The 13199-nt window shown below is 44.9% G+C and overlaps 2 protein-coding genes across 4 annotated transcripts in view; one reads left to right on the forward strand and one right to left on the reverse strand.

Annotated features, from left to right (window-relative positions):
• Nucleotides 1-1821: 1821 nt before the first annotated feature.
• LOC147030738 (serine/threonine-protein kinase par-1-like) lies at nucleotides 1822-10937 on the reverse strand. Of its 3 annotated transcripts, XM_085872110.1 has the most exons (9): nucleotides 10746-10937; nucleotides 10007-10093; nucleotides 9237-9275; nucleotides 8817-8865; nucleotides 6935-7000; nucleotides 6774-6844; nucleotides 6581-6637; nucleotides 3375-3611; nucleotides 1831-2077 (listed from the first exon to the last, which is right to left on the reverse strand). In XM_085872110.1, the coding sequence occupies exons 1-9, from the start codon at nucleotides 10920-10922 to the stop codon at nucleotides 1886-1888; spliced, it is 975 nt and encodes a 324-aa protein (XP_085728236.1). In that variant the 5' UTR covers nucleotides 10923-10937; the 3' UTR covers nucleotides 1831-1885. The 3 variants fall into 3 exon arrangements, with proteins under 3 accessions (XP_085728237.1, XP_085728235.1, XP_085728236.1); XM_085872109.1 differs by having other exon boundaries at nucleotides 1824-2077; nucleotides 6774-7000; XM_085872111.1 differs by lacking the exon at nucleotides 3375-3611 and having other exon boundaries at nucleotides 1822-2077; nucleotides 6774-7000.
• Nucleotides 10938-12219: 1282 nt separating this feature from the next.
• The window catches only part of LOC147030739 (general transcription factor IIH subunit 4-like), a 76198-nt gene continuing 75218 nt past the window's right edge, over nucleotides 12220-13199 (forward strand). The window contains exons 1-2 of the mRNA XM_085875100.1: nucleotides 12220-12380; nucleotides 12558-12762. The gene's annotated coding sequence lies outside the window, so the exon portion shown is untranslated. The remainder of the gene's footprint in view (nucleotides 12381-12557; nucleotides 12763-13199) is intronic.

The following is a 13199-nucleotide window of genomic DNA, read 5'->3' on the forward strand; positions in this document are numbered from 1 at the left end:
TTCAATGAACAAAAGGAATGATGGTCTTCGCTTTGCGGTGAATTGCAACATATTGGTGGTGGGACCACGTGGCTGCAGAATGTGGGATTCTTCTTGGTCCACGTGGCCCACTTCTATGAACAAAAAGCATGGGTCGTCTTGCAGCAATGGTGAGTCTTCGACGTCCTTTTATTGGCCTTTTTTGCAGAAGGCCCGGAAACTGTGAACTTGGCTCGATGTCCTTGTCTTGGCCTTTTTATTGCAGAAGGCCCGGAAACTGTGAACTTGGCTCGATGTCCTTGTATTGGCCTTTTTATTGCAGAAGGCCCAGAAACTGTGAACTTGGCTCGATGTCCTTGTCTTGGCCTTTTTATTGCAGAAGGCCCGGAAACTGTGAAGTTGGCTCGATGTCCTTGTATTGGCCTTTTTATTGCAGAAGGCCTGGAAACTGTGACTTGGCTCGATGTCCTTGTCTTGACCTTTTTATTGCAGAAGGCCCGGAAACTGTGAACTTGGCTCGATGTCCTTGTCTTGGCCTTTTATTGCAGAAGGCCCGGAAACTGTGAACTTGGCTCGATGTCCTTGTATTGGCCTTTTTATTGCAGAAGGCCCGGAAACTGTGAACTTGGCTCTCAATGGAAGGGGGGAGGTGGGAGAGAAATTCAGACATGCATGGTGTCAAGGAGGAACATTCATGACCGTAATATTTCAACAATTGCTTTTACTTTTCAACATTCTCACGAAGATGGTTTTCAGTCACTAATTTTACCCACCGTTGCAAGTGTCGGCATTTCTCCATAATGATGGTCCGAGCTCTCTCTTTTTGCTCCTGTTTAACTTTTAACAAATGGCAAAGCCTTCAACTGCAGCTTGATGGAGTACTGCTCTCGTGTCTGGGCTGGTACCCCTGCCTCACTCCTTGCTGAGGACGCCAAGTCTTTCCACATCATTGGAATGTCCTACGATGAAACCGAGTCGAAAAACCATCCATCCGGTGGGACCAATGTGTGACACGAAGGGCATCCGACAAAAACAGGTCCAAGAAATATAAATCAAGGCAGCAATCCACACACAAACACCAATTGGATCAAACACCAAACACCAAATCATGGTCAGTATCAATTGAGGATGTTTAACACTCAAGTTGAACAGGAAGTCACAGTTACTTCAGTCATGATGTTGGTAAATGAGAAACCCTGAAAGAATGCAGGTGAAAAACGAAAAATAAGGAAGGCAGTGGTGATCAAGTACAAGTTTCGGGAGAGTTCTTGGTTCCCACGGGATGGCCCAATTGCTTCAGATTTGACATCCCATAATTGCCCAAACTTGCCCTCCCCCACAGTTCACGCCATTGTTGACAGGGAAAGCAGATGCCAAAGCAAAAGGAAAGTCGGCCTTATTTACAACTCCATCACAGACAAAATGAAATGCACAGGCTTCATCCTGGCCCATCATTAGTCGGCCCAATCCAACTGCTGATGTTTTGAGACTGAGGTGACTCGAAAATTGCTCCATCATCGTAAGGGGAATGATGCACACCACGTGGCCAAGCCCAGGCCAAATTATTGTTGATCCATGAATAATGAGCAGAATAAATAATGCAATTGGATTGGAAAACAGGAACTGTCTCATGAGGTTCACGAGAATCAGTAGATGTTAAACAGCAGAACCACAGTCCAGCAGAGAACCAGTACCTTTAGATGTGCACAGACGTTTGGCTGGTCTTGCATCCGTGCTCTCGGAGTCACGGGAACGTTTCTTCACACCAGGTGTCCTCTTGTTTATCCATGGTGCACGAGGATCTCCTTCAAGGTAAAACAACTCGGTCCATCCAGAATCTTGAGTAATTACCATCACACGCCATCTCATTTGGCCAAGAAACACTCAGTCCCACAATAGTGAACTTTCACAGTCCTGCTCGAACTTTTGGTAAATCAAATAAAATATCCAAAGTAGAAGCTGCTCCGTTATCACACACCTTCATTGAGATCCTCTTTGTTGGATCGACACAGAGCATGGATTTTAAGAGCTCAGCGCACTGGGACCCAGCAGAAGATGGAGGTTTGTAGTGAAACGGCCGATTCTTGCATCCGACGTCCTGCAAATAGACGGATCTGTAAAATTCACTGATTCATTCACCAAAGCAGGTGCACACAACACGTTCACCAAGCAGGTGCCCACAACATTTTCACCAAGCAGGTGCCCACAACATTTTCACCAAGCAGGCGTACACAACATTTTCATCTCAAAGTGAACTCAAAGGATACGTTCTGTGTTTTACAATCCAAACTTTAAAGCAAGAGTTTTTATTACATCGTTTCAGGATGATGGGGTCTCACAGGGTGGCCGAGAGGTTTGCCCACTTGCCTTGAAGCCGTTTCGCTTGGCTTTGAATCCAAACCCACGGAACCAAATATAAACTGTCACCCTGGTGTTTCACAAGCACAGTGATTCATCAATGTGTGTACCCTCCCTCGGGTGGAAGGAAACTGGGTGTCCCATCTGCCGACATTAGTTGGTGAACGTTAAACACCTCACGGTGTCCTTCGTGAAGAGTAGGCGAGCTGTCACCGGCACCATGAAGGTACAACAAATTCGTGCCCGAACTCTGTCTGGCAAGGCAATGGCAAACCACCCAATTTTACCCAAGCCAAAAAACTGCTTCGCCATCACTGACACTGTAACAGGGTTTGGCACATCCAAATCTGAATCTGAAGGCTCATGGAGAAGCAGTCACACATATTCTGTGCATGCTTGCAGACACAAACATGAGACAACATTGGACTTGACTACAGTCCAAAGCACAACGGGTCCCAGCGACGCCATCTTGTGACCTCACTTTTCTCTCCGCAGACAGAAGGGGCAAGAAGGGATAAATACGATCCCCCACCTCCCATCGCTACCATTACATCGGGTCTGTCGCAGCTTTATCCTTCAAGTGTTGATCGTAAGGCAAAGAAGCAACATGTCTGAGGTTTTCATCTTCGGTATGACTGGGCCATTGTTGGATTCGAACCAGCGACCTCTTGGACAATCCAACCACAATGATTTGAGCCTATTCACTCCAAAATTCATATTGTTGATGGAAATTGTAATTATTTTAATCATTTTTACATTCTTACTTTGCCAAGGATGAGAAAAACCAAGCAGTGAACAAAATGTACAACCCGACTGTCTGACGATGGCAATGATGTGATCCCGTGAAACGATTGTTTCTGAAAACAAGAAACGTTTTTCTTCTTTCAACCTTGTTCATGATTTCTCTGGTCTGTGTTGATGTGAAATCTGATGAAGATACTCATATCTATGAAAGAACACTGCATCGACATTCACATCGATCATGAACACTAAGATCGTCACGAAGGTTCGGTCGATTGTAAGGAGGGAACACTCACCTTGATCGTCTCCCACGAGTATGGGAAATATCGGTCTATCAACAAGTGCAGGACAACCCCAAGAGCCCACACGTCGACCGCAGGACCATTGTAGCCCTCGGGGCAGTGCAGCTCTGGGGCCATGTAGCCAGGTGTTCCCCTTATCCCAAACACGACTGCTCCAGGTTCAAACACACATGAAAGGCCAAAGTCGGCGACCTTAAGGACTCCGAGGTCGTTGTACAAGATGTTTGCGAGCTGTTGGATGGATGGAAGAGTAAAATGGAAGCGTGGAAGATAAGTTATCATTTTCACCAGGTAATGTTACGTGTGCTTTACACAACTCATGTCCCTATTCCGATGAAAAGGACGATCTTCATTTACTTGAAACAACATGAAATGTATTTAACAAAACATGGATCATCACCGTAACAGCAAACAGCCACACCACGTGATCAATGAACCTTTTCAGCATCTCATCAGCTGAGCCATTTCGAAATAGTTGAAGTACATTGAGTGGGACAAATACAAGGATGAACGTTTCAACAAAATATCTACTTATTGTACGTACGAGAATTAACATTTTACAATCACATCAATAAAATACCTCATGAGATCGTGAGGTGATACGGCATCAGAGAGAAAATGATGGACATGATGAAAGCACGGATCACAATTCCATGTCGTGTGTGGAAACTGAAAATGGACCGATCGACCTTTTTGATTTATCCACAGGAGTTACACAAGGCTGTATTCTATCACCCTTCCTGTTCTGATTGTCACGGACTTGATCATGAAAAGTTCACTGTGTAAACAATCATGGGGTACTTGTTGGTGGAACAACACTCCCTCAACAGATCGAGATTTGCAGTTTCCGCTCAACTCCAGATCTGTCAGCTGACTTGCAATCATCAGCAAGGTCATTGAATCCATCACCACATTTGATGTGAAATCATTTCTTTTCTCGAACAACCTCATCTCATATCACCAATATGGATTCAGACCAGGTCACTCCACCTTGGACATGTTGCCACCTTGATGCAGTATAAACTCTTGGAGTATGTCTTTCAATCCAGACAAATCTCACACTCTCACTCTCGATCTCTCTCCGAAAGGATCGTCTGACAAACCGCCCCATCGATTTTCTTCCCAATCCACTTGGGGAAGTTCAGTCATTCAAACTGCTGGGTCTCCCTGTCAGCCACGATCTCTCTTGGGCAAAACTCATTTGACTGTTGGCTGGGCATCGTCCGTCGTGCAAAGTCCGAACTTGGCACACCTGAACTCCTATCAAACTACAAGGCCTTCATCCACAGGTTGAGGCAGTACTGCTCTCCTCTTTGGGCTGGTTCCACAGCTTCACATCTTGTTGAGCTTGACGCCGTGGAAACCAAGGCCTTCAAGATCATTGCAATCTCCCGTGATGAAGTTGAGTCTATGTGCCTGTCACGTTGTCATCGCAGACAGGTCGCTGGTCTATTTGTCTTCCACCACCTCCTTTCTGGTCTTGCATCCTCTGCTTTGTCCCCTTCCCCTCTCCACAACGCTCCCCCCCATGTTTCTGCTGGGCACACGCGGTCCACCATTGATCCCCATCTGGTGAAACTCCCAGAATGCAGGATCACTGCTCAGTTCCACTCATTCGTTCCTCTTTCTTCCCACTTGTGGAACCAACTGCCACATTCTCTTTAATCTCATAATTCCCTCCACGTCTTCAAACAGCCGTTCAACACCATCTCAGATCATCCCCCATCGAAAACCGTGATCTTTTCTACCCTTGCTTACACTCACACTCCACCACACTCCACCACACCCGAATCCCTCCTCCTTCCAAATTCCCGATTTCCCTCCTCAGAGTTTCCTTCTGGTATCCATCTTGTCCAACACATGCATCCTCTTCTCCACCTCATTTCTCCCCACATCCATTGCTTGTCCATCCAATCTGCCTCGATACTGGCCTTCAACTCTGCTGTTGGTGTCCCCCCCCCCCTTCTCAACTGTTGATTTTGTCCTGTTGTGTCCTGATCCATTCAGCGTTCTTGTTCCAGCTTTTTCATGAGCCTCGACTTTGTAAAATGCAAACAACCAACCAAATGTGAACCACAGCCAGTAACAGCTGAAACTGCTAATCTCAATTTATTGGCACTCAACACCGGGCTAAACATGAGTGATGATAAGATCAAGATCACGTGTTTTGGGTCATGGGCAAATTCTCCAAAAATAAAAGTTGGAGAAAAGACCCTGAAAAATGTGAAATGATTTCCATATTTGGCATTGTGATTTGGGGTGAGGAGGGAAACAAGGTACACATTGGAAAAGCATGTTCACCTTTCGGGAATCTGAACAAGATCTGGATCAATCACATAATCTCTCTGACACGAAAGAGAAGACAAGCTGATATATTGGTAGTTGGCCTCCTTTCTAAAATCGCCCAAATGAGGTGAGAACTCACTGGGTTCCTGCATTTAATACGTTAACATCACCTTCAATCTCGAAACAACATCCCGACAAATACACCCTTCATTCTTATTCGTGTTTCCCATTTCTGCCTCACACTGGTTGTTGCTCCAGCCCTCAATCAACAACCAATTTGTGATCTTTCCAAAACAAGTGTAAGTATCTTCACCGACTGACATCACCTGAATTCACCTGTAACATGTGTAAGTCTGTTCACCTTCTGTTGTTACCTGAATTCACCTGTAACATGTGTAAGTCTGTTCACCTTCTGTTGTTACCTGAATTCACCTGCAACATGTGAAAGTATCTTCACCCACTGATGTTGCCTGAATTCACCTGTAACATGTGTAAGTCTGTTCACCTTCTGTTGTTACCTGAATTCACCCGCACCATGTGGAGGTATCTTCACGCAATGATGTAACCTGAACTCACCTGTAACATGTGGAAGTATCTTCACCCTCTGACGTCATCTGATTTCAATGCTGCACGAGGTTTCACCGATCCTTGTTACACTAACTATGAGCTTGACTAGTGAATTGCTATCAATGTGTACCAAGGTCAACAAGGTCTCTGAGGGTGCTCAGTCTCCTTGTTATGTTCATCTTCATTCAAATCAGTTCAAATGAGACAATTCCAGAAAAACTTTCCTTCATTTCCAACACATTTTCCTGTTTCCCCAAAGAAAAACCTCTCCCTTCTGTGATAGTGTTTCACTGATGTCCCGCGATGACAACATCATCATGAGGTTTTTATGTTCAGATTTGTTTTACCTTGATGTCCCCGTGCATGATGTTCTTGCTATGGATGTAACTGAGTGCAGACGCTGCCTGGAAGGAAAGCACTGAATTAACGGGTCGTTATGCAAATTGGAGTTTCCAACAAATGTTGTTCATTTGAAAAATCCTGATTTTAAACCACACGGTGAACATCACGAAGAATGACGTCAGTACAGGCTCAGCTCACCTGGAAAATGATGGGACGTATCTTCTCCTCTGTCATTGGTGCATGATGTTGCCGATAATCCAACAGACTACCTGTGTGGATAAGTTGCCATGAGTGAGTGAAATGATCAGATTTGATCACAGGTACACACCTTCGGAACAGAAGATTGATTAAAAACATACCACCATGTGCGAGTTCCAGGACCATGAACATCATCTCCTCGGTCTTGTTAATGTCATAAACTTGAACTACATGGGGATGACAGAGTGCAGGAGAAAGAATCATCAGAAGCAAAACGCATAAATAAAAACAAATCCTCATTATGATAACTACATCTGTTGAGTGAAGAAGAGGTTCAAATGTGACACAGTGAGGCCTTTGACTGGCTTTCTGTCACATGACTGATGTAGTTTAACTGTGGAGAGCTACCCACGTCTACTCAGCACGAAGTTCCACATAAATGGTGATCTGAACATTCCTCGTGCTGGGAACGTAGTTTGTGTACATTCAATGGATGATCTCAGGGGTCCATAGATCCGGGACACCATCCATGATCATGAGTGTGAAGTATGAAGTAGTTGGGGTTAGTCGTTGCTACAAGGAGTGTGAAGTCGTTGGTGTAAGTTGTTATTACTGGGAGTGTGATGGAGTTGGGGTAAGTCGTTATTCCCAGGAGTCTGAAGTCGTTGGGTAACTCTTTATTCCATCTCGTTTCTGACAAAAACATTATCTTCCATTCATTATATCGGGAAATAAAAGGCACAATCTCGTGTTGGCCCATCTTAGTTTCACCATTAAATGAACACAATTATTTTTTTGATAAACAGTCAAGGCTCATGGAAGAGCAAGAACACTGAACAGATCAGGAGACAACAGAACAAAAGGAACGAGAGAGACAGACACACTTATAGTGGGGTTGAAAAACAAAATAAGGGGAGATTGGGACAAGCATTGGGTGGACAGGATGGAACCAGAAACACTCTCAGTTCGGAAAAAAAAAACTGTAAATTTGGAAGGAGGTGGAGGGGGGGGGGCATTAAATGGGGTTGAAATTGTCATGTTTTTGGATGTAATGAGGGAGGGGGGGCTGATCTGAAATGGTGATAACAGCTGTCTTGAAGAGTTGGAGGGAAGAATAAGATTGGGGAGAATGTGGTGTTTGGTTGCACAGGTGGAAGAAAGAGGAACGAATGAGTGGAGATGAGCAGTGATCCTGGATTTTGGAAGTTTCACATGAAGGGGATTGATGGTGGACCTTGCCTGCCCAGCAGAGACCTTGGGTGGAGGGGTAAAGGCTGGGGAAGCACGGAAAGAGCAGAGGTTGCAAGATCAGACCAGAAAAGATCGGCCGTAGAGATAGAGAAACCACCTCCCTGTCTGCGACAGGAAAGTGATCGGCCCACAAAGAAGATTCCAATGATCCTGAAGGTCTTGGTTTCCATGGCGTTGACCTGAGTAAGGTGTGAGGTTGGGGAGCCAACCCAAAGGAGAGAGTATGTGCTCCATCAAGCTGTGGATGAAAGTCTTGTCGTTTAATAGGAGTTCAGGTGTACCAAGGAAGTACGTTGTATGATGCAGGATGCCCAGTCAGTGGCTGGCCTTGGAGACCAACTTTGGAATGTGGTTTGCCGAAGAAAGATCATTGCTGATTGTGAGACCGAGGAGTTTGAATGATTGAACTTCCTGAAGAGGATTATTGTTGAGAAGGTCGATGTGAGGGTTCACCAGACGGTCCTTTCGGAAGTTCAGTGGATGTTCCGTGCTGAAAATTCCGCACATTGAAAGACCATTGGCCCATTGTATCCCTGCTGTATCCGTGTCCTCACATGTCACCGATAGGTATTGTGAATGAAAGTTAACACCATGCAGGTAATCTGACCATGCCACGAGCACAAAATGGCCTACTTTTTGGAAAGATTTCCAGGGTCCTCAACCCATCCATATTCAAATGAAGGAAAACAGACCTTTTCAGTGAATAACAGTAATAATACAAACAAAGCATCATGATTTAACATCATCACGATGAAAGAACAATTTATCATTTAAAATGAAATGCTCACTTACTGATGTTTGGATGATGCAAGGAAGAAATGATGGAGGCTTCTTTTGAAAACTGCAACGAGAGAGAGAAGGAGACAGAGAAAGAATAAAGTGACGACATGTGGGGTACAATGTATGAGTCCAGGTAGTCCCCAAAACCGAGATTTTAACCTCATTAATACATTTCAGGACTGAATACTCTCTTGAGACAAAGTTTCATGATACTCCATATTCTCAGGAATATTCCTTATTGAAGTTAAAATATTTATATTTTTGTGATGTTGAGGGTAAAGATGACGTTTTAAGTGGTCCCAGTAACACCTGTTTCTTTGTGAATCTGTTTACTTTCGACCAACAGGTGGAAATCATGAACGAACGTTTCAGGTCAAGTCACATTTCGCTGTGATTTGCACTCTAACCCCAAATGGCATGAAATAAACTCACTTTCTCAAAGTCGTTCTTCAAGGAAATTTTAATTGCTACCTGGAAGAGATACAGACAGGTAAAAGTTGATCATAAACTTGTGATGCAGTTCCAGGTGCACAAGTGTGAGTCAGACCATTTACATCAATTTACATCTCACAAGCATCGTGCTCACCTTCACAAAACATGCAGACCAATATGGTAACATACTTATCAAAGGTAGAAGGGGAACATCCAATCACATCATCAGGCTCCATCAGCAAAAGGTTAAGTTCAGATTTCAGGGAAAAAGAGATGAGTTTCCATCCATCCATCCATTGGGACCATACTCTGTGCAGAGCGTTGGTGCTACCTCAGCAGTCTCCTTGGCTGTTGGGCATAATCCTGGAGGGTGGCCACTCCGACACAGGATACCAGCAAGCTGGCACTCATTTTGCCGACCTCACAAGGATGACAGGCAGAATCAACCCCACCTGTTATTAATTCAACAGCCAAGTGGGGTTTGAACTCAGGATGCTTCAGATCCCAAGTTCACCACCTGAACCATGAAGCCAACACCAAGCATACACAAGTGTATAAATGCACGAAGAGGATAAACAAGGTAATTGAGGTGAATTTTACCAAATTTACACTCATTTACATGAACTTCACATGTTGGAGGAAACTTTAAGGGAGCGAATTGAGATTTAATGAATTAATTTACAGATGTAGGGACAGGTAGAGGAAAACCTTTTCATGTTCACCTTTATGAACCCTGACCACAACCCTGAAAGCACGACACCTTTCCGTACCTCATCACCACACAAGGTGTTCCTCGCTTTGTAAACTGCTCCCTGACCTCCTTCACCGAGCTTTCTGATGACGTCATACTTCTCGATCTGAACAACAATACAAATTGAGAAAACGTCATGTTTCATTCGAAGATCAGAGAAAGAATACATCAAGATCTTTAAACAAGATGTTTCTCAGTATCGTTATTTCACCTTACCAATCGAGTTACTTCATCACAAACCTCACAACGAAAATTTACAAATAAAAGGTGAGGATCTGCTCACATCTCGGAACTCAACTGCAGGGGACATGATATTGATCGGTGGAATAAAGTGGGTTTTTAACTTCAACCAACACGTCCCTTCTCCATGACAAAAAAATAGGACCGCTTGTCCCGAAGCTCACCTGCATAAGGAGCAACAGGCACTCAAACCCCCCACAGACCCCCCTCAGACCCTGATTATTTTAATGTTGTGAACAATAATTGGTACATCACGGGTGATGAAAGTTCTGGTCAGTTTCATCGAAATTGTGTGGGTCGTTTCGGAGAAACCCCCCAACCCTCGAAGACCCCATTAACAAGCCACACGTTTCATCAAAATTGAATGTTGGTTCAAGCGATATTGAGCGAAGTGTTTACGAATTGACGAACTCAATGACACTCACTCACGCACTCACAGACACTGATGAATCGCATATGCTCACCGGTCGAAAGTGCAGGTGATCTTTAAAAGAGATAACACTTAACATCTCGCTTACCTGGAGAGGGATATCCAGAGGCAAGGAAGATGAGGAACTGTGTTCCAAACTCTGTTCTGGAGACTGTGGAGATGAAGAATTTCTCTCCCACCTCGACTCCACATGTGATTGAGAGGGGGGATTGTTGGACCACCTCAATTCCACCCATGATGGAGATGGGGAATTGTCAGCCAACATCGCATACAGACGTGATAGAGATGAGGGATTGCTAGACCACCTCAATTCCACCCGTGATGGAGATGGGGGATTGTTGGACCACCTCAATTCCACCCATGATGGAGAAGGGGAATTGTCAGCCAACATCGCATACAGGCTTGATAGAGATGAGGGATTGTTAGACCACCTCAATTCCACCCGTGATGGAGATGGGGGTTTGTTGGACCACCTCAATTCCTTCTGTGATGGAGATGGGGAATTGTCAGCCAACATAGAATACAGACGTGATAGAGATGAGCGATTGTTGGACCACCTCAGTTCCTCCCGTGATGGAGACGGGGGATTGTTGGACCACCTCAATTCCACCCATGATGGAGATGGGGAATTGTCAGCCAACATCGCATACAGACGTGATAGTGATGAGGGATTGTTAGACCACCTCAATTCCTCCCGTGATGGAGATGAGGGATTGTTGGACCACCTCAATTCCTCCCGTGATGGAAATGGGGGATTGTTGGACCACCTCAATTCCTCCCGTGATGGAAATGGGGGATTGTTGGACCACCTCAATTCCTCCCGTGATGGAGATGAGGGATTGTTGGACCACCTCAATTCCACCCATGATGGAGAAGGGGAATTGTCAGCCAACATCGCATACAGGCTTGATAGAGATGAGGAATTGTTAGACCACCTCAATTCCACCCGTGATGGAGATGGGGGTTTGTTGGACCACCTCAATTCCTTCTGTGATGGAGAAGGGGAATTGTCAGCCAACATCGCATACAGGCTTGATAGAGATGAGGGATTGTTAGACCACCTCAATTCCACCCATGATGGAGATGGGGGTTTGTTGACAAAGCTCAACTGATGTTTCTGTCCAAAATTAGAATCCATTGCTCTTAATAGACACTTTATATCACCAAAAGGCGAAAGAACAAAATCTGATCGATCGCTGTAAATCACCAAACTGAAACGACGTGAAAAGGTTCGTTTTGTTTTTGAAAATAACGGTTGTCTGGTTGATCACGTGGTTCGACTTGACCAATCAGGTGGCTTGGCGAGTTTCCACAGAAATCCGTTTGAAACATTATTCGATTGGAAGAACGTCAAACGAAGTTAGTGAGGTTTGTGTTGAGATTAGATGAAAAAACAAGCTCATGGTAAACGTTATGTTACCCGACGGTGTCAATGTATGTTTATTCTGTGATTAGCAACGTCTGAGAAATATCGGAAATGTTCGCGCATGCGCACTAACAAGATGACCTCGTGACGGAATGACGTGTGGTCGGACTCTCCAGATCACGTGACCAATCCCGCCGAGAAGTTCGCGCATTTCAGTCATCGAGACGCGACACAAGACGACATTTTGAAGATTTCACCTTCATTAATTGTGAAGTTATAAACAAGTTGTGAAGTGAAGTTGGATATTTGGGGTAAAGACGAAGCTTTCCAAATTTACAGATGAAACAAAGCTTGGAGGTGAGGTGGGTCTCAGAGGGGATGGTGATGAGGTGCAGGAAAGTATTGATACTTGTATAAATTGTCAGATGTAATTTAACCTGAGCGAGTGTGAGGTGTTGGCCTGGCCGGATTAACCACTCGGCCCCTGAGGCCCGGGCCTTGGCCTACTAAAATTTCGGATGCTTTTTTTTTAAGTATTAATCACGTGACTCGACATATGGAGGAAGGCTGAACACACCGTGAGGGAAGGCGGCTGGCACGCTGCCAGATCGTGATCGTCGACGAGTGTGGAACCACGTGATCACAATCAGCCAATCACAGGCGTCGCTGCCATCGTCTGGCTGATGGGTGGAGTCACGTTCCTGCTGAGTATGAACATCCTGGACCCTCTTACCTTCCTGTGAGTTATCGAGCATCCTGACACTTGCAGTTCTTCGTTTTGCTCTTATTTGTCGTTTTTTTATTTTTGACTATCGCCGACGGATATATTCGGCACCACGACAGTGGAACTTGCAAACACGACAAAAAGAAGAGGCGTCAAACAGAAACAAAAAGACTGTCTGGATCCATGTTGAAATTTTTTTCACCTCACCAGAGTCGAGATGACCAAACGGAATGTGCGCTTGCAGAGTCTTCTGATGTCAATGTCGAGGGATCAAGTAATCTCGCACTGGATCACATTTCGAAACCTGATGATACCAACACCGTCACATCGAGCAACGAGAGAAGCATTGGAACAACTGCAGCAAGTGCTGCGGCTCGTAGTTTCAATCCTGATCCTGCTGAATGGACTCTCTCCGCAGAACTCGTGGATAACTTCATCCAGAATCCTTCCTG

This window comes from Eptatretus burgeri, chromosome 3 (genome assembly GCF_056783735.1).
Source record: "Eptatretus burgeri isolate ZD-2024b chromosome 3, Ebu_testis_v1, whole genome shotgun sequence".
NCBI classification, from domain to species: domain Eukaryota; kingdom Metazoa; phylum Chordata; class Myxini; order Myxiniformes; family Myxinidae; genus Eptatretus; species Eptatretus burgeri.